This window comes from Narcine bancroftii, chromosome 14 (assembly GCF_036971445.1).
Source record: "Narcine bancroftii isolate sNarBan1 chromosome 14, sNarBan1.hap1, whole genome shotgun sequence".
Classification (NCBI taxonomy): domain Eukaryota; kingdom Metazoa; phylum Chordata; class Chondrichthyes; order Torpediniformes; family Narcinidae; genus Narcine; species Narcine bancroftii.
In genome coordinates, this window is record NC_091482.1 from 5,402,742 (window position 1) to 5,422,803 (window position 20,062).

Below are 20,062 nucleotides of genomic sequence, written 5' to 3' on the forward strand. Positions count from 1 at the left end.
CGATTTTGGATAATTGGAGTTATATTGTAACTGGTAAAACCCTCGCAAGAGTGGGAGAAGATAAATTGTATAATTCCTTAAATTGGCAGCTCATGTGGGCAGAATGGAGAAGGCAATGTTTGGTATGCTTGCCTTCATTAGGCAGGGTATTCAGTACAAAAAAATTAGATCATGACAGGGCACTGATGAGAGCAGGAGGACAGAGGGATTGGGGAATACAGATAAATAATTCACTGAAAGTGGCACCACAGGTAGAGGGTTAAAAAGAAAGCTTTTGGCCTTCATAAATCAAATTATTGAGAAGAGGAGTTGGGATATTATGGCAAAGTTGTACAGGACAATGGGGAGGCCAAATTTGAAGTACTGTGTGCAGTTTTGGTCACCTAACCACGGGTAAGAGATCAATAAGATAGAAAGAGTCCAGAGATTTTCTAGGATATTGTCATGACTTCAGGATCTGAGTTATTGGGAAAGGTTAACCAGGTTAGGACTTTAATCCGTGAAACATAGAAGAACAAAGGGAGATATGATAGAGGTATACAAATTTATAAGGGGTATAGATGAAACAAATGCCAGTAGGCTTTTTCCACTGAGGTTAGGTGAGATACAAACCAGAGGACATGAGTCAAGGGTGAAAGGGGAAAGTTTAAGTGGAACTTCAGAGAATGGTAGGAGCGTGCAATGAGCTACCAGCAGAATTGGTGAATGTGGGCTCAATTTTAACATTTAAGAAAAATTTGGACAGGTCCATGAATGGGAGGGGCATGGAGGGATATGGACTGGGTGCAGGCCAGGGGGACTAGGCAGAATAATAGCTTGGCACAGACTAGATGAAGGACCTGTAATGTTCTATGGTTCTATGATTCTTGCACAAGCCATTGGTGAGATCACACTTGGAGTACTGTACACAGTTCTCATCACCCAGCTACAGGGAGGACATCAACAAATTGGAAAGGGTGCAGAAGAGGTTCACCAGGAGGTTACTAGGGTTTGTGATACAGAAATGCTGGGTCTTTATTCTTTGGAGTCAGAGGTATATAAAATCACACTAAAATGAATGCTCAGTCCTTTCTCCCCAGGGCAAACTTTCTCAAACTGGAGGACATAGGTTTAAGATGATCGAGATTTGGAGACCCAAGGGGCAATTCTTCCACTTATACGGTACTCTGAATCTGGAACAATCTGTCACAGGAAGCTATAAAAACAGGTAGAATATTCAAAAAGACATTTATTCAGCTCTCTACCCCCTTCCCTCTCCATTCAGAGCCATTTCCTCTTCCCATGCTTGCTGGTGTGCCCTCCCTCTTGCCTGTTGGACAATGCTCCCCCGCCCCCTATTTTGTTCAGAAGCCTGTCTACATTTTGTCATACCCTGAAGGGCTCAAATCCAAAATGTTGGTTTTGTATCTCTATCTTGCTCTATAAAGTCCACTGTTTGACCAACTGAGTTTCTCCAGCATTATTTTTACTTCAACCACAGTGTCCTGCGGACTTTTGTGTTTTATTTCAAAAAGACATTTGGTTAGATATGAACAGGAAGTAGGCGAATAGATCTAGCCCAGAATATCAACTTGGTTGGAATGGACAACTTGGAGTAAGTTCCGTTTCAGTACTGAATGGCTCTATGACTTCATGTCCTCTCAGATTACAACTCCACCATGTGCATTAAAAGGAATTAGAAGAAACCAGCATTTTTAAAAATATATTAGTGCTTACCACCCACGCACTTTAATTGTATGCTTACATGCATTTTTGTTCAATTCTCAAACAGAAAAATGAGGTAGGGAAGCACAAGAGGGCAGGAGTGAGCAAGAATTTCAGCTCTACCTCCTAGCATTAGATGGATCAATCTCTCAAACACACAGAAGTCCAGCTGGGTTCACTAATTATTACTGGAAGGCTGCACTCTTGGAAACTAATGTCCAAATGCAGAAAATCGTCTAATAATTGGTTATGTCTCTTGGTTTTGTAACAATTCCAGATGACCAAAGGCATTAATCAAGCAGGAAATTGCAGACGAGCCTATTATGCATGCCAGTATCACATGAACAAAGTCGCAATATCAAGACTCACGTCTTTGCTGCCCTGGTTATTTCATATTGGAAGCTATTTTTTGCAACAAGGTTAGAGGGAAGAGGACCAAAAAAAATCAAGAGCACACAGCAGAAAGAGCTTGTGAAGTGTAGAACTATGTACAACTATCCTTGCACTGAACTTAACCTAAGCTACATTTTGCTGCTCATTGCCAAGTCTCCTTCCCTTGCAATGCCCTGAACATTGTCCTTGTCGTTTCAAAATCTAAAAAAGTCCACCTTGCATCACTTTTTTTTTAAAAAAGGCTGATTACTTTTAAAAAAAAAGCAGGACAACCTGCTTTAGCATGTGCAAAACCGTAGAGTTTTTTTTTCAGGTCAAAATTTTTTTGGGGGTGGATTTGACTTTTACATGGGTCATACTTTGGACTGCAGTAAGTAGCTGTATCATTCAAGGTGCTGGGAGCTCAGATAGCTAGGACAGGGTGGTAAGTTCACACTCGGAGCTTTGTTTGCTCGAGCAGGTGGGTGGCCAGGGTGAGGATCTAAAGTTGGGGCATCAGGACGGGTCGGAAGCTCAGATGGGTAGACAGTCGGGCCGAAAATAAAGGTGGGGGGGGGGGGGGGTTGACTTTTACATGGGATCAACTATTAGAAGGAAAGCTCTGACAAGGGACCCTGAACCATTAACAGATTCTTTCCACAGTCACTATCCAATCTGCTGAGTCCTTCCAGCCTTTTCAGTTGATATTAGCAAGTTTTGTACATATTCCAGCTCCAAACATTCCATGCCAATCCTCGGCCATGCCACTTGTTGGAAAAAAACCTTTCCCCCATTCCACAAACTTCTCCTGCAATTTCCTCACCAGGCAATGAACATTTGCAGCATTTTCTTTATTTTAAATTCCACCATCTGGAGCATTTTACTTCAGTTTAAGTTTCCCATATTGGCTCCCCATCTTTCTTTTACCTAGACACCCTGAAGTCCTATTGTCTACATAATCCAAGTTTCTAGTTTGATAAATTTTAAATTAATTTTATTTTGATTTTAAAAAAAATCTTTACTGCCATAATAATTCAACCTTCCCCTTCCCCACATCCATCTTCATTTACCTTCTGTACTTGATTTGACTAATATACAGTAAAGCCCCCATTATCTGGCAAGCCCCAAAAAACAAACAAGGAAATAAATAACTGCATTTTAAAATAAATAAAGATTTAAATAAAAGTTTAGAATTGTAAATGTTCTTTGAAGCCACACAACCTCATGGGAGCAAATATTCAGCCAGTGAGCATCCCGGTTGAGCCCTGCCCACAGTTGCTATTTGAATAGTTTTAATAAAGTTGTATTTGAATATGGCAGTCCCCAAGATAAAGAGCCGGCAAATGCCACTGACTGCTGGGGCAACTCTCCCAAAGCGTACCAGCTAGTGCAATGCTGTTACAGCGCTCGTGAACGGGGTTTGAATTTAAAGGTGCACCAAGGGCCTGACTGGGACACTTGCCCAAGGACGCCTGATCCGGGACCCTTACGTGGAGGTGAGTCAAGTTTTCAACGCCAAGATGAGGGGGGGTAATTATGACAGCGGCACGGTTAGTGCAACACTGTTACAATGCCAGTGACTGAAATTCGAATTTTTCTTGTTATTGCAATTAGCTGATTAAAGTGAACTTTACATAACTGAAGACTACAGTACTGTTTCTTTTCAAATTACTTTACATTTTGCTGTGTCTTTTAAACAGTGCATTCTTAATGCAGGTGTGTTAGTTAGGCATTGGAAGAGCAAGTCTCAATAAACCGGTAAATTCGAATATCCCGCGGTCCCCATAAGTGCTGGATAATGAGGATTTACTGCATTTTCATTTGTACTATGGAGTGCGGTTTTGCTTCGATTGTGGTTTCAGTACCAGATCAGACTTCAGTCAGTCAGCCTCTTCTCCCTCTTATCAGGGAAAAGGCTCAAGACTGAAATCAAACAATAACAGGCTTAAAAACATTTTCCATGCAACCATCAGGCTCCTAAATGAATCCCAAACAGTGCTCTCCTGCTGCCCTCACTTTGATCTTTCTCATGCTCTGTATCTGTGCTCTTACCATGCTACTTTGTAGCACAGTATGAACATTAGAGTTGGCCTGCGAACCCTTTTCACTGTGCTGGGTATAATGTGAAAGATAAACACAAATACAAAATGTCACTCTGTTGTTGAAGATCCCCTTTGATTGAAGTATGAAGATGGATGACATGAACTGACCTCTTTGAGATTGTTGACCTGCTGAATATAACCTGTTTGAGCCACCTCAAGTTGGCTGATGTACCAATTCTGGTCACGGCATTTCTGGAAAAATGTAGGTGCTCGCACCTGGTACCTACACAATTCAGAGAAGGAAGTAAAATAGGCAGAATTTCCAAAATGAATTAATCAACCCAATATTTACCAAAATTGAATCCAGAGGAATCTGCTGAAGTGATTACAATATTTCCAAGGAAAAACAAAATTAACATTTAGTTGAAGTGAAGCAACAGTATTGTATGGCAATTATTCTCCCACAAGAAGCAGTTTAAATACTTGCCTTAAAAGGAAGTAAACCAGCATCATCCTTGAACTTGCCCCAGTAAGCTGCCTGCAAAAGTTCTGCCACTGCAGACTCAATAAAGATCCACCTCAGTGGCAGTGACCCACAGAAAGCATGGGCCTCAGGTAGATTTGAAAATCACAGGGGGATCTTCCAAAACCACGTCTGGTATCTTCAATGCATTGCTGTCAGAGGCATGGATGATTCAGACTATAAATTATGGACCATGGAATATCAATAATCCACTATTTTTCTCCAGTGACATTGGATGATAGGACACATAAAAAGTAGCACAATGTGTTCCAAATTGTAGCCTTTGAGAGTTCAGAGTTATTGTCAGAGTGTAGATAAATGACATCATACACAACCCTGAGCTTTTTTCTGCAGTTGAGGCAGAATTACCACTTATTGGTAACACGAAAAAAATGTACAAAGCGCCAAGGTGAAAACATGAAAACACAACCATTGTAAACAAATGTAAAAAATAATCACCAAAGTGGAGATTTAAGAGTCCTTAAATGAGTCCCTGATTGAGTTTGTTGTTGAGGAGTCTAATGGTGGAGGGGGAGCAGCTGTGCATGAACCTACTGGTCAGTAGTCATTTAGGCAGGTTACTACACTCTTCTTGGGCATCGATGTGATTGATGAATGATTGTCTGAAACAGGTGGGTACCATGTCCTGCTGGAGTGAGATATTGAAGATATCTATGAATACACTGGTAAGTTGGTCAGCATAGATTTTTTTAAATACTCGGACAGGTACTCCGTCCAGTCTGGATTCTTCCCTCAGATTCACTCTCCTGAAGGCAGCACGCAAATCATCCTCTAATACAGAAAGAATGGGATCATTAGGGAATGTGGGGGTGCAGTAACTTTGCATTCGTTGTCTAAAAATTCCAATAAAATCATGAACACAGAAACTTCTGAAAAACTTAGAACCTACTTCCATGAACTTAGTTCAAAAGATGAATACAAACTTGCACCTACAGCTGCCTCATCTTTATGCCTTCTGATTTTACATTAAATATTTCATTAACACTACTCCATTTTCTTACCAACATGGCAACAACAAAAGCCACTCTGGTGTTGGAAGTGGTGGTGGGGGTGGGAAAGAGGAGTTGGAAACAGCAAAAATAAAAACACCTGAAATCAAGGGATGGAGGATCTTGGAATTATGTGAATCACCCCACCTGGTTATTCCACGGAAATCAGAACAAAAGGGAATTTGCCAGGAGATTTGAACAGCAATTTCATCTTTCAATTTTAAACCACTAGCTTTCGTGGAGTATTCAGTAAAACTGTATTTCCAACATGGGGCACTTCTGGAAACCTTAAGATGAGGTCAAGTGACTTTTTCAAGTGCAAGTAGAAACAAAAAGTTGTTGCCATAACCTAGACCAGCCATTTTCAACCTTTTTTAGTTATGCCCCCACCCCCCTTCCAGGATTCTGCTTAAAGAATATGGGCCCACTTCTCTGTGAAGCAGTCAAGTTTTGGTTCCTTCCATACTTCTCTCCTACTGACCACCCAAAAATGAAACTATTTAAGTTACTCGAGGTGAAAAGAAAAAAAGGCTTTTACTTAAACGTGCTGAGGCCTTTAGGGGACAGAAGGGCTCCCTTTGAGAATGGCTGACCTAGACACTCATTACTAACTATAAGTTTACAGTCCATATTTTGCCATGTGGGTTAAACTTCTGTTCAGAATCTGTCCACAAAGGATTCAACTTTTGACTTAATTCAGACCTCACAAGTATAAAAAATTAACTTCAACTATATTCATATGCTGCCATCATCAGGTGGAATGAAGCAACAGCAATAAAAATTGGAGAGAATCTAAAATTTTGTAATTATCTCGACAAAACATTTGCAGATTTTTTTTTACAGCCACTGATAACTTGCATGTGGTTTCCCTCTAAAAATAATTAATCAAATAAATATGCTTCTATAAACCTTGCCTTGATCAGGAGTTGTACACAAACTTTTGATTAAGAAAAGATTTACCACAGACCAGCTCAGTTTGTAAAACAACAAATCTGTGCTTACCTGAGCATCAAGGTATCACTCTGCATATTCAGGTAGCCCTCACTGGCAAGAAGGTCCAATCGAAAGAAACGATTGTAACCCCAACATTCACCAACTTCAAAATCAGAGGCAAATTCTCGAATTATGTTTTTGGTTGGGTCATTGGAGACTTGATGAACCATTTCCACGCGGTACTCGTACCTGGAAACAAAGCATGGAGAACTTGGGTACCATGCAAAACAGCAATAATAATTCTATTAAGATTGAAAATTTAAGATGAACCTCCAACTTGTTCAAATTTTAGATAATGAACCCATTTTTAAATTTTGGAACATTACAGCTCTTCATTGCTTCTCTCAACTGTTGCCAGATTATATTCTGTTTGACGAGGGTTCTAGCTTTTATGCCAGTTTACAATAAAGAATCCCTAACTTCCTTGGCACTGTAGTTTACAGAAAATCTCGGTCAATTTCAAAACTACAGTACCTGTTACTTCCACAATATTTCCTCCTCTAACATTTTTTCCCTACCTCGGTGCCATGTCCTAAATAATGCCTATCTGCTGTCTATAGTGGAATGGGTACCTTACAGCATTAGGACTATTGTACTTGGTATACCATTATGCTTTAGGTGCAAAATCTTGAGGCACCAATGTTAATATATTTTTAAATCCTTAAAAAGGAGTCAAGGTGAAAGATGCTTACCATCCATCGGCTTTTAAAATGAACTTCAATTGCAGAATTGTGGTTTAGAACTATTTAATTCACACTGACCTGACCTCAAACATTCGTTTCAGTTTAGGGGCCGACAAACAAAGTACCAATCGGAGCACTATTAAAAGACTAAAATCTTCAACACATTGAAGAGGAACTGCCAGAGTTACAACACACCAGGACGAGTTTCCTTTATACAGTAAAACCTCTTGAATCCAGAATTCAAATAACAGGTAGCCTAAAGCAACAGGAAAAAAAAGGAAAATAAATTTTAAGAAACTAAAATAAATAAAAAAGATAAAAATACACAAGTTTAAAATTGTAAGTGTTCTCTGAAGTTATGATGGGAGCAAATAATCAGCCAGTGGAGTGCCTTCATCATGCTTTGCTTGTAACAGCTGTTTAAAGTACAGCGGTGCTATCCTTCATCTTTTAAACTGTTTATTCTTCATGCAAGTCCGTTAATTTGACATTGGGAGGGTAAATCTCAAGGAACTGAAAAATACATTTATCCAGCACCACATAGGTACCGGATACCAGGGGTTTTACTGTACTTGGCTCACATTAACCTGTGTGTAAGACCCATCTCAAATAACTTTTAATCAAGGCTGCAAAAAAAACCCCACACATATGTTAAATGGAGCAACTGCTGGAGATCTGGAAGGAAGGTCATCAGCATCTGACATTTCACTTTTGAAATGTAAAATTTTGACTTTGTTTCTTCAACAGCAGTCTGACAAAACATGAATAGAAGGAGGCAACAACCAATTTATAACTAACAGCCATCTCAAAACCTGCTCAGTTTCTTCCAAGTATTAACCTCATTTAGAGGGATGACTATTTCATTTCAACTTGTAGTCATTCCTTGCAGTCTTGCAACTTGTTGAAGTGAAATTTCAAGTACGTCAAGCCAACATTATAAATTCAATTAGTCATGGCATAATAAACTTAAATACTGGAATATTTCATGTCTGATTAAAACCACCATTAATACCAAACACAGGATGCCATGTTGTGCTTGTATACCATCATGCCTTGTTTCCACAACCAATCCAAAACAAGCCCCTTTCTCCTTATTTACTGGTATTTAGTTTAAAGATTTCCATTATTTTCATAAAGATTTCAAATTATGGCCAAACCATTATTTGTGAAAGCATTCCAACAATTTGTGGACACAGTGATTGAAGTAAAAACAATGCTGGAGAAACTCTGGAGGTCAATCAGCATCCTTTATATAGCAAAGGTAAAAATACATAACCAACGCTTCAGGCTTGAGCCCTTCATCAAGGTATGGTAAAATGTTGACAGGCAGTGGTCACAAAGGCAGGGTGATACATGAAGAAGAAAGGGAGGTGATAGCAGCAATCAAGGGGAGGAGGGATGGCTAAGTGAATAGGGAGAGAAGGAAGAGGAGAACTGGAAAGAGGAAGGGAAAAGGGGAAGAGGATAGCAGGTTATCAGAAACCAGTAAAGTCATTGTTAATGTCATCTGGTTGGAGAGTGCCCAGACAGAAAATCAAGCATTGTTCCTCCAATTTGCAAGTGGTTTTGGTGGGATAGTACATGGACAGACATGGGAGTGTTACACAGAACTAAAATGATGGGCCACTGGGAGGTCTCTGGCACTATTGCAGATGGAACAAAGGTGCTGAGTGAATTGACCTCATAATCTACGCCCAGTCTCTCTAATGTAGAGAAGGCCACAAAGATAGCACCTGATACAGTAAATCAGTCCTGCAGATCTGCAAGTAAAGTGTTGCTTCATTTGAATGGCCTGTTTGGGGCCCTGGACTGTGGTGAAGGAGGAGGTGTGGGTGCAAATATGGCACCTTCTGCAGCTACAGGGGAAGGTGCCCGGGGGAGGGTAGCGATTTTGGTGGGGAGGGATGAGTGCACAAGGAAGTCATGGAGGGAGTGGTCCTTACAGAAGGCAGAGAGGGGAAGATATGTCTGGCAGCAGGATCCTGCTACAAAAGCCAAAAATTCTGGAGGATAATGTGTTGGATGCAGAGGCTGATGTTTGTAACGAATGGGGGCCAGAGGGGGCCATGACAAATGAGTGAGAAATGGAGGAGATGCAAGTGAGGGCTGAGTTGGTGGTGGTGGGGAAATCATACTTGTGGAAGGAAGCAGACATTTCAGAAGATCTGGACTGGAAAACCCCATCTTGGGAACAGATGCGGCAGAGACAAAGAAATTGAGAGAAGGGGATAGAATCCTTTCAGGGGACAGGGTGTGAGGAAATGCAGTCAAGGTAGTTGTGGGAGTTAATGGGTTTGTAATATATGTCAGTGGAAAGTTTGTGCCTGAGATGGAGACAGAGAGATCCAAGAAGGGGAGAGGGTTGTCTGAGATAGACCAGGTGAACTTGAGATTGGGGTGGAAGTTGGCTGCGAAGTGAATGAAGTTGACAAGCTCATCAAGGGAGCATGAGGCAACCCCAGTCATCAATATACCGGAGGAAGAGTTGAGGGGTCTTGCCTGTGTAGGCTTGTAGCATGGATTGCTCCACATAGCCCACAAACAGACAGGCAGAGCTGGGACCCATGCAGGTATCCATGGCTATTCCTTTGATATGGAGGAAGTGAGACCAGTTAAAGGAGAAGTTGCTTAAAATGAGGACCTGTTCTCCCAAGCAGCAGAGGATGATTGGTCAGGTCTCTGGTCTAGAAAGAAGCAAAGTGCTTATGGACCTTTTGCATGAGGGATGGAAGTATAAAGGGATTGGACATCCATCATGAAGATGAGGCAATCCAGTTCATGGAATTTGAAGCTGCTGAAGAGATGGCGGGCATCTGAGGTATCATAGATGTAGGTGGGGAGAAAAGTTTGGTGGGTCAAGAGCAAGCAGAAACAATGGGTCTCCCTGGATGGTTGGGTTTGTGTATTTTGAGTAGAAGGTGGAAATGAGCAGAGCAGAATGGGAGACAATGAGATTGGCAGCCGTGGGAGGGAGGTGACCAGAGGTGATGAGATTGGAGATGGTGTTGGAGACAGTGCCCTGATGTGCCGCTGTGGGATGTCCTAATATTTCAATATTTTAATGTGTTTAATTATTCTAACATATTTATGTAAATATGTTCCTTGGTCCTGGAGCAAGCATGTGCAAGCATGGCATGAACAATAAATAAAAGTGACTTGACTTGGGAGAGGTAGGTCGGAGGAGGTGCCTGAGAGCTGTGGAAGGGAATGTGTGAGAAGATGAAGGGATCATATTACAAATCAAAGAGCTACTATCATCCAATGAAAGGGTAAAGCTCCAACACAAAAGGAGACAAGAATCAATAGACACATTACTGATTGAAAAGGAGAAAATGCCAGCTATTAAAATTCAGCTGACGATCTCAATGCTACAATAGTATACAAAACAGCAAAAACATTTAAGAAAAATAAGTCACCATACTTTGACGTTTCTGGGAGTCCTGCAGAGAGTTCCAGAAATACAGACAAATAATTTCCACGCACTACTCCATTTCCATCCTAAAAAAAACACAACTTTTAATTGCAATTTTTAAATGCATACACTGATATTTAATTAGGACATTTAAAACCGTTCTTATTACACCAAAATGTACCAAGACATTTTCTTAATAACTTAGACTATCAGAGGCAGCCACAGAAGGTAATGAATGCAGCTTAGAACACAACGCTAATATTTCCCTCTCCATGGACTCCATCATCTACCTTTCTAGAAAAGGCAACCAAGACAAAAAAAGGACCTAGCCTTCTCCCTCCTTCAATCACAGAAAACCTCAAGAGTGTGGAACTGCATAACAAAAGCTTAACTTCTTCCCCACAGGATTCTGCATGAACACAATAGTATAATCATGGTGTGTCCTTGCTTGAGACCAATTTATCTTTGTTTTCATTGTAATTCTATCCTCTTAAGTTGTGTTTTTTTTAATTTGACTATGAGTGTTGGAGATATCCTGTTGTATTCCTGTACCTGGTGACAAAATGAGACAAATATTTCATGTATAAACATTGGACATTTTTAAAACTGCAAATAAAAATTTGGTCTTCTATTCAAAAATCCTTTGAAAATCGCCTGATCAAAGTATTTCTGAAATAACGAATGACATTTCTAATCAAAATTTGAGCTATATTAATCAGGTAAAATGTTGGCATGCTTCAGGTCATGTTGATGAAAGCTGAGAGGCAATACAATTATGCCATTAGTAAATGCTAGGACAAAGGAGATTCACATCAGATGGGGACTGGAGCAAAAGGTGATTGGGACTTGCAGATTTCATGCATAGTAGTTATACTGTCTACTCCATCATAAATGCAAACAGTTTCAATTATCAATTGCACTTCAGCATCAACTTAAAGCTGACAACACTATGATCTTCTGCTCCATCTTCCCCCCCCCCCCCCCACCCCCCCACCATGCTGTTAATTTTCTATGGTTGGGAATAAACAAAAGTGAAAACTGCACATTTTGAACATCACATCTTCCTCTCCACATTAAGTTCATATTATGATGCAATCGTGTGCTACAAGTTTCTTACATTAATATTCGAATCCCTAAAACAACATTGATTCTAGCTAATACTCTTACTTCCCTCAATGAAACAAACAAAAACTTTTAAAACTCACTGGATAAACTTTCAATCTCCAGCAGAGTCCAGATACTTGCAGAGGAGGGCTGTAGACAGGATCTGCACGCTGACGCAAAGTGCTATTCAAAAGAGCACACAAAAAACAAAAAGTCAACGTGAGTTTGAAATTAGAGGATAACAATACAGTATTCAAATGCCAAAGGGATAACAGAGTATTTGAAACTTCACCTGAAAAGAACTTCTATAACTACAGTGTAGTTCAATTTCCAACTCAAACATTAACAGCGTCGATGAAATTCAGATTTCAAACTTAATGTCAGAGGACATACAACTCAGATTCTTTTTCTTGCAGGCGAGACAGAATCACCACTTACTGGTAGTGCAAAAAAAACTGTACACAATGTATAAATGTAAGCGAATAACAAACTGTAAATAGATTACAAAATGAAAACAAAATGATTTTGCAATAAAATATAAGAAAAATCAATAAAGTACAAAAGAGTCCACGACCACGTTTGCTTTGAGGAATGATAGCAGAGGGGCAGTAGCTCTATCTGAACTTAGTGGGGCCAGTCTTGTGGCACCTAGACCTCTTTCCTGATGGTAACAGCAAGAACAGAGCATGTTCTGGGTGATGTGGATCCTTGATAATCACTGCTGCTCTCCAAAGGCAGCGTTTCCTGTAGATGTTCTCAATTGTGGGGAGGGTTTTACCCGTAATTTTAAAAAAAGGAAATTTGCTAACAATTTTAATTTTCTTATAGCAAAACCCCTCTACGGGTATTGTTCTTCAACTTTCTTACTTCCAAACTGCTTAGATTCACCCATTCAGAAGGGGACAAGTTTTAGGGCAAGGAAATAAATCTTTATGTGACTTAGTTCTCAAAGAACTCTGCATTATCAAGCAATTTGCAAATTACAAGGATAAAAGGCAGGATCCAAATTTTGACATTTTGACTTCCTGGTTCAAGTATAGCATAATCACTATAGCTGTCATGTGAATTTATTTGAAGAATTTAAAAAGTGCCAAATGATTCATTGTGAAATGTGCATTATTTTTGTCCAACTTGCATTTATAAAACTGAATATTAAACCAGCAATTCAAATTAATACCCATGTATCTTGGATGTACAGACATTATTTTTATTAAAAAAGTAAATAATGTAACATCCAGCACATGAAAATAAATTAAGGAAGAGGTCAATCCATCAAGATTGATACAAAAAGCTTATTCCCAAATTTACCCAAATGTTTTAAGAGACCACACAAAAACATTTGTAATGCTGAAGTTGTAGTACATGTGACGACCAAGTGGTCTCCCAAAGGCAAACCAATTAATGTGGGCCAAGACAAGAGAAATTACATGGAGAATAATGAATAGCATTTTCCTAGTTGGTTTCTCATCATACTGTTTTTGGAACCAATGTTCTTTGCACTCCACAAATTCACTCTCTATTTTATTACCACTAATTTGACCTGTCCAATCAACATGCAAATGGAGATTTCCCATGATGACTGTATTAGTCCAGTTACATGATCCTCCAATCTCCCAATTTATGCCAAACCTTTCTTACAACTATTTGGTTGTCAAACATTACTCCAATTGGCATTTTCTGCCTTTTTACATTTCTTAGTTTGACTCAAAGTGATTCCAACACTGCATCATGTTCTGCCAAACTAAGGTTGCCACTCACTCCTCATCTCTGCCTATCTTTCCCAACAAACTTTCCTTGAATATTCATGCTCCCAGCTTCAGTGAACTTCCGGTCAAATTTCATAATAGCAATTAGATCTTTTCCATTTACCATTATAATTATTTTCATTGTTGTGAATAGTAGAAACATTTAAAAAAGCAAACTTATTTCTATCATTTCCCAACCTTTGAACCATTTGCTTCTGGTTTACGTTGCTTTTTATTTTCTGAGCTTCTCCAACCTGGTTTGTTTCTCTCGTCATGTGCAAGGACATCATTGAAACAAACATTCTTACAAGTGTTTCCCCACACAGATGTAGGACTGATGCTTATCATGTGGAGGCAATAGGTACAAATGCAGGCTCCCAAAGTGCCAATTAACCCTTTGCATCGACAGATGCTGTTCAACCCACTGTGTTGCTCCAGCAGCATTTATATTTTGCTCCAGGCTATAGTATCTGCATTATGATATGTCAACTTGATGCTCATCCTGGCTGGGAACCTAGAAATGGGGATAAAGGGTCAGCCTTTCAAAGGTAGTAATTCTTTGGAATTCTCAACCAAAGAGGCCTGTGGTGACTCATTTTGGATAAATTATTTGATAGATTTTTGACACTCAAGAGGGTATGATGGAGGTTACAGGAGAGTCTCCAAAATTGAAGGTGAGCCAAGATCTTGCTATATTGCAGAGAAATATTGCAGAGATTTTGTGTTATAATACTCAGTAAACTTAGCCAGAAAATTAGGGCTGGCCCATGCAAGAATAAGCATTTTTAAAATCAAAATCTTAAAAGAACACCATTCATCTTGCAGCAACAATTAATTTTAGATGGTGGAGCATCATTCTCCAAAATTCTGTTTTAAAAAAGTGAACATTTGTTACTTCCTGCTTTCTCTCACCCCTATCTTTCCTCCCCATTCTGTCTCATCTGTTCATTTTGGATTGAATTGTGAATCTCCATCTGTGGCTTTAACTGCATGCCTCACTAAAAGATTCTTTAATTAGGTTGGTAACAGATACTCAGATGCTTGGCCTGGTCATGAATTTCCCACAAAATAAGTCACATCAGGGCAAAGATCCAGAAAAAGTGCGAGAGCAAATACAATAACCAGCTTGTTTCATTTTCTTTGCCATTTATAAAAAGAACAAGTGCCATATAGTTGATAAACATTTTTGAAGAAATAAACTATTACCTGAAATTTGAGAGGACAAATGTGCTGAAGTCATAAGCAGGAACCAGCTCACTATTAAAAAAATAAATTTAAAATTAGCTTGGCTGTAATCAGTCAGTTGCTTTTCATTATTATGTATTCATTTCTGGAAAGACAGAACATAAAACAGTGCTCGCACATTATGTTTATATATAGTTCAATATCCAATTACTTTTCTACTTGAATATACAAAGTGCATTTAGAGAGAACTTGATAAGCCAGTGGGCAGTACATTGGGAGCACTGCATTCGAAACTATGAAAGAGACTCAAAGGTAATAAGTAAAATTCCACAGATGCAGCCAACATTACAGCTAATGAATTATTTCCATGCTCCATATCTTCAGAGTTTGATGAGCCAGCATTATTTCCAAATGAAATTATGCAGATGCTATTTGAGGAGCTCAAAGGCACAACACTTTCACTTCATTCCTACATTAGTTATCCAAATACCAAAGCAAGTGTTTATTGAGGGCAATAATGTCGCAAAGATCAAATCAAAAGTGAAATATTTGGCACAGAAAAGCTGGGATTGGGGAAAAAAAATACTTGAAATTGGTTTTCCTCAAGTATTACTACATCGTGTCCATTACTTCACAGCGCGAGTTTCATGTGTACATTTTCAGACATTAGGAAATTAAATAGAGTTGCTCACAGTGCACCCCATCTCCAAAGCCATATTTAATACACCTCCTGCTGATATTAGAGACAAGTTTCCCAATTTGCCATTTATCATCCACAGGAAAACAAGGCAAATGTAAATCAACTATTACTGACCTCCAACTCTTTTCCAACCAGGATCATCTCATTTGCACTTGGCGTGAGGGGGTGGGGTGGGGGGGAGGGAGAGCCACATGGAAATCAACTAAAATGTACCAGCCTTGTTCCTATTCTTTTACCACTAAGAAACTGCTAGATGGGGTACTAGTGCATCATCTAAGCAAGGAAAGGCATTGTATATCTTACAAAACAGGGGCTATTCAGTAGAAATAATGTGTAATAAATGAGCAAGCTGGGGGAAAAAAGACACAAATTCATCAAATTTTTCTGAATCAAATTAAATACTTTTTAACTGTCCCATTCTTCACCCAAGAACACAAGACCTAGGATGTGATGTTGAAGCTTTATAAGGCCCCGGTTAAACTTCACATGGAGCATAGCGAACAGTTTTGGGCTCCTCATTCAAGAAAAGATGCGACGTTGGAGAGGTTTCTGAGGAGGTTCACCAGAATGATTCCAGGAATGGAAGGTTTATCATGAGGAGTATTTGACAGCTCTTGGCCCATGTTCTCTGGTATTTAGGAGAACGGTGGGGGGGGGGAGGCATGGACAGAGCAGATGTAGAAAAGTTGTTTCCTGTGGTGGGAGTCTTGGATAAAAAGGCACAACTTCAGGATTGTAGGACATCCACTTAGAACAGAGATGCAAAGGAATTTGTTCAGCCAGAGGCTGGTAAAATCTGTGGAATTTGTAGCCACAGGAGGTTATGAAGGCTGGTCAATGTTTATACTTAAGATTGATTGTTGGGATCTTAATTAGCCAGGGCATCAAAGAATATGAGGAGAAGGCCGGGCAGTGGGGCCGACTGGGAAAGTGGATCAGCTCGTGAACAAATGGCGGGAGAGACTCGATGGGCTAATAACCTATTTCTGCTCCTATGATTTGTGTTCTTAAGATGAGAAGCAATAATAGAAAAGAAAAACCACCTTTTTCCCTTTCTCCATATTATTCCCCCAAACCATAACGACTAATGAAATCAAAACTTGGATGGAGTCAAGACAATACATATTTGCATCATGTGAAAACTTGAAGGGGGTTTATGTAAAAATTTGGAGTGGGCAAAAAAAACCAAGCAGAAATTTATTAACGATTAAAAGTCTGCAAACAAAATGTATCGTCAGCATCTTGTTCAAATTAAAAAATAATGATGCGCCTTTCTTTTCACAGATGTCTAAAACAATTAGATCATGTTAGCAGGTTATTTATTGCACATTTTCTATTTCCTTTGGTGTTTTGCAGTACCTTGTGAAATCTGGTGGGACAGGTGTTGTGACAAAAGAAGCCATTGGTTTACGATGCACTCGTTGGAACATCAACAGGATTTCTTGACTTTTCACTATTAATTCGCTTTTACTGCAGGATCGCAACTGCAGGAAACAAAATTGAGATGTCTCATTTTAAATAAAGACTTACAAATATTAAATCAGAAAAGCAAGACCAATGTACAGATTTTGCACCTCATGGCTCCCCCACTTCCCTTTTCTTGAAGTTTTTCACTCCAGTAGTATCACCTAAATAGCCATTTTCCAAGAGAGAAGCCAGGAAGTGCCAGGAGCCGACTACTAATCATGGTGGCAATTACTGCAGTCTTCACTCATACAATCACCAGTAGCACCATTCCGACTGCATTAGCAAACTGAATGAACCAGGAAAATTGAATTTATGAGAGGAATGGTTCAACCACGCACCTCTCAGTGGATGTGCTAACCAAACCACTGAAATAAAATGTTTTAATGGAGCATTTTTCGTAAATTAAATATTGTCTGTTCCACAATTTTGCAATCTACACTAAGATTTCTCATTTTTCTTGATCTTCCACTTTACGTTACCTGATGCTCTACTTCTTGTAACAATGACTCAAGCAGCTCAGTTTCCTGTGTCAGCGATGTCTTCTGGCCTAGAAAGAAAATATTTTAAAGAGCTGTTCTCCATGAGGATTTATGCATTCACTCAGAAGATTGCTTTAGAGTTTGTGCTTTAGCAATAATGTTGACAAATATACGTAGAAAGGTCCGGATTATCTGCAGGCATTTAAAAAAAAATTCAATTACTTCAAGAAGGAAGAAATTGTAGTGTCAACGCCTGCTTCTTTGACAAACACATCATTCTCCTTCTTATGGGAAGATTAGGCAGGTCAGAAGCTAATCCACTGGTTGGTATTTCATAGCTTCAAACATTCTGATGCATAGAATTCAATAGCACAGCAAGTCCACTCCAGCCAAATGAACTAAATTTCATGGGTTAGTCTTGCTTTTCTTCTTGCTCGTTAGAGGCTTTTCAGCTGTGGCTCTACAAATGATTATCCAAGCACTTGGTTGCTTTCTAAAAAAAATGCATTGATGGTTCTAGATCCAAATTACTTGTTGAACTCTATTTCAATCCCTTCAATTACCTTAACTAGGCCTATTTGTTACTGCTCTTCTTCCCATCCCCCACCCCCACCAAGGGAAATACATTGTTCCAGTTCTCCCCAAGTCTCAATTTTTATACAACAGTTAATACTCCTGTTTTTATTCCACAAATACAAATTTTTTTCAACAAATATTTCTCATCTAAAAATATTCCATTCCTGACAACATCCTCAAATCTGCAATTACATTATTTTGGAAACGTGGAAACCAGTACTTCACAGTACTCTTGTTAAGCCCCAACTACCATCGTTTTTTTTTTAAAAAAATGTTGTAATATTTTATACCTGCCCATCCTCTTTCCTTCAGGGATATGCGGACATGCCACATCTATGCTCATCTAGCTAGCTCTCTGCTATTTTCCTGCAGCCTGAATCTTGTCCACCACAAACTACATTACAAATTTCATTGTCAAATTTATTTAGTGCAGGGACATTCATATCACAGGTAAAATATTGTCTCCAGCAGAATCCTGCAGTTTACCACCATCTCTGACCATCCATCGATTTTCCTCATTCAGTCAATTCATGTTTCAACCTATTTTTGCTTCGATTATATTTCATCTCACTCTAAATTACTTGGCCATTTGAAATTTCAAATACCTTCCTACATTGTGTATAATGCATCAAACCCTCAAAGTCTCAACAACAACAACAAAAAAAAATCAAATGTCAGCCAACCAAAATCTTCCCTCAACAAATCCCCACTAAATGTTGATCAGAGTGTCCCTGTAAACACCTACCAGAGTTTGGCCAGCAATTCGCCAACCACCAGTGTCAGGTTGACTGAACTTATTTGATTTCTCCCTTTCAATCTTGTCAAGAGACAGTTCATGAATTAAATCTCACACCGGTCGGTGCTTGACCAGGTGAAGCAAGATGGGATGCACTGTTCCCAGGGAACATCTTATTTTTGGAAATAAAGCCATACCCATTAGTGTTAAAAGCTTATTTTTCAGATGAACATCCAGTCTTGCAATCATCGTTTCCACAGCATTCCTGATCTCTCTCACACGTTCGTCCTTTGCACTACGCACTGCTTCCACATTTCTCTCCTGGATACAAAATAAACATGATTAAATTTGCATAAAATGCAAAGCCATGCTGATGCTGACAAACCATACAAAATCTCTCCCATCGTACTAACATATCCTTTTATGAACCTAGGAAGTAGGAACAAGAGTAGGCCAAAAATGGCCCATCGAGCCTGCTCCGCCATTCAATACGACCATGGCTGATCTAATTTATGACCTAACTCCACCTCCCTGCCTTCTCCTCATATCCCCTAATTCCTCTATCCTTTTATTTCTTTTGAATCAACACGTGCCAAATTTCCTCTCAAATTGACTTGCACTATTTATCTCAACAATTTTTCATGGCTGTAGATTTCTCAATGTCATATGTAAACCCACTACTCCCACAAATATTTACATTACCCTTAGTGACAATACACTATCAATTAAGGTAAGGAGAGGCCGTTTGTCAGGTGACAGGAGTTCATGGGTTTCAAACAGGGGAGCATTTTTTTACAGTTGTGGCATTTAGACTGAAGAGACAGAGAAAAGTAAGAAACCTGGTTATTGTTCAGAATTGTTTTGATTTTCTGGGCTTGTCTTTGGAGTTGTTAGTGTGAAAAGCATCAGGTGTTAGTGCAAGCTATTGTTGCTAGTTTCCTGCAGTAGCTAAATAGTTTAATAATGCTAGCTGGTATTTTCTTTGTAGCTGATAAAATGTACCAAATATATTGGTTTAATTGGATCTGTTTGCTCTGCCAATACTTTTAGGCATTGGTTTGGAATGATGCCTTGAGAATATTTGTGGCATAGTTAGTGGAATGCTCTTAAAGTGACACTAATCCATGTTCAAATCTGTCACTGTGTGGAAGGAGTTTATGTTCTCATTCCACCCTTCAAAACGTGAAGTGTAGGTACATTGGGGTGTTTGTGTGGCATGGGCTTAGGGCCTGGTATTGTTATGTATATATTTAAAGATTCAGTGAGGTGTTGTATTTTGGGAGGACAAACCAAGAAAGGACATACATGGTAAATGGTAGGGCACTGAGGAG

General features: G+C 39.3%; 1 protein-coding gene across 13 annotated transcripts in view; it reads right to left on the minus strand.

The window, feature by feature from the left end:
- The window catches only part of trim37 (tripartite motif containing 37), a 128,766-nt gene that overhangs the window by 43,989 nt on the left and 64,715 nt on the right, over positions 1-20,062 (minus strand). For all 13 annotated transcript variants that reach the window (XR_011348885.1, XM_069911770.1, XM_069911769.1 and 10 more), the window contains 8 exons: positions 18,929-19,052; positions 17,420-17,487; positions 16,833-16,957; positions 14,795-14,845; positions 11,945-12,026; positions 10,749-10,825; positions 6,654-6,833; positions 4,287-4,401 (listed from right to left, as the gene is read on the minus strand). Coding sequence is in view for 12 of the 13 variants with exons in the window: in XM_069911770.1 (XP_069767871.1) it covers positions 4,287-4,401; positions 6,654-6,833; positions 10,749-10,825; positions 11,945-12,026; positions 14,795-14,845; positions 16,833-16,957; positions 17,420-17,487; positions 18,929-19,052 (822 nt within the window). In the remaining variant the exon portion in view is untranslated. The remainder of the gene's footprint in view (positions 1-4,286; positions 4,402-6,653; positions 6,834-10,748; positions 10,826-11,944; positions 12,027-14,794; positions 14,846-16,832; positions 16,958-17,419; positions 17,488-18,928; positions 19,053-20,062) is intronic.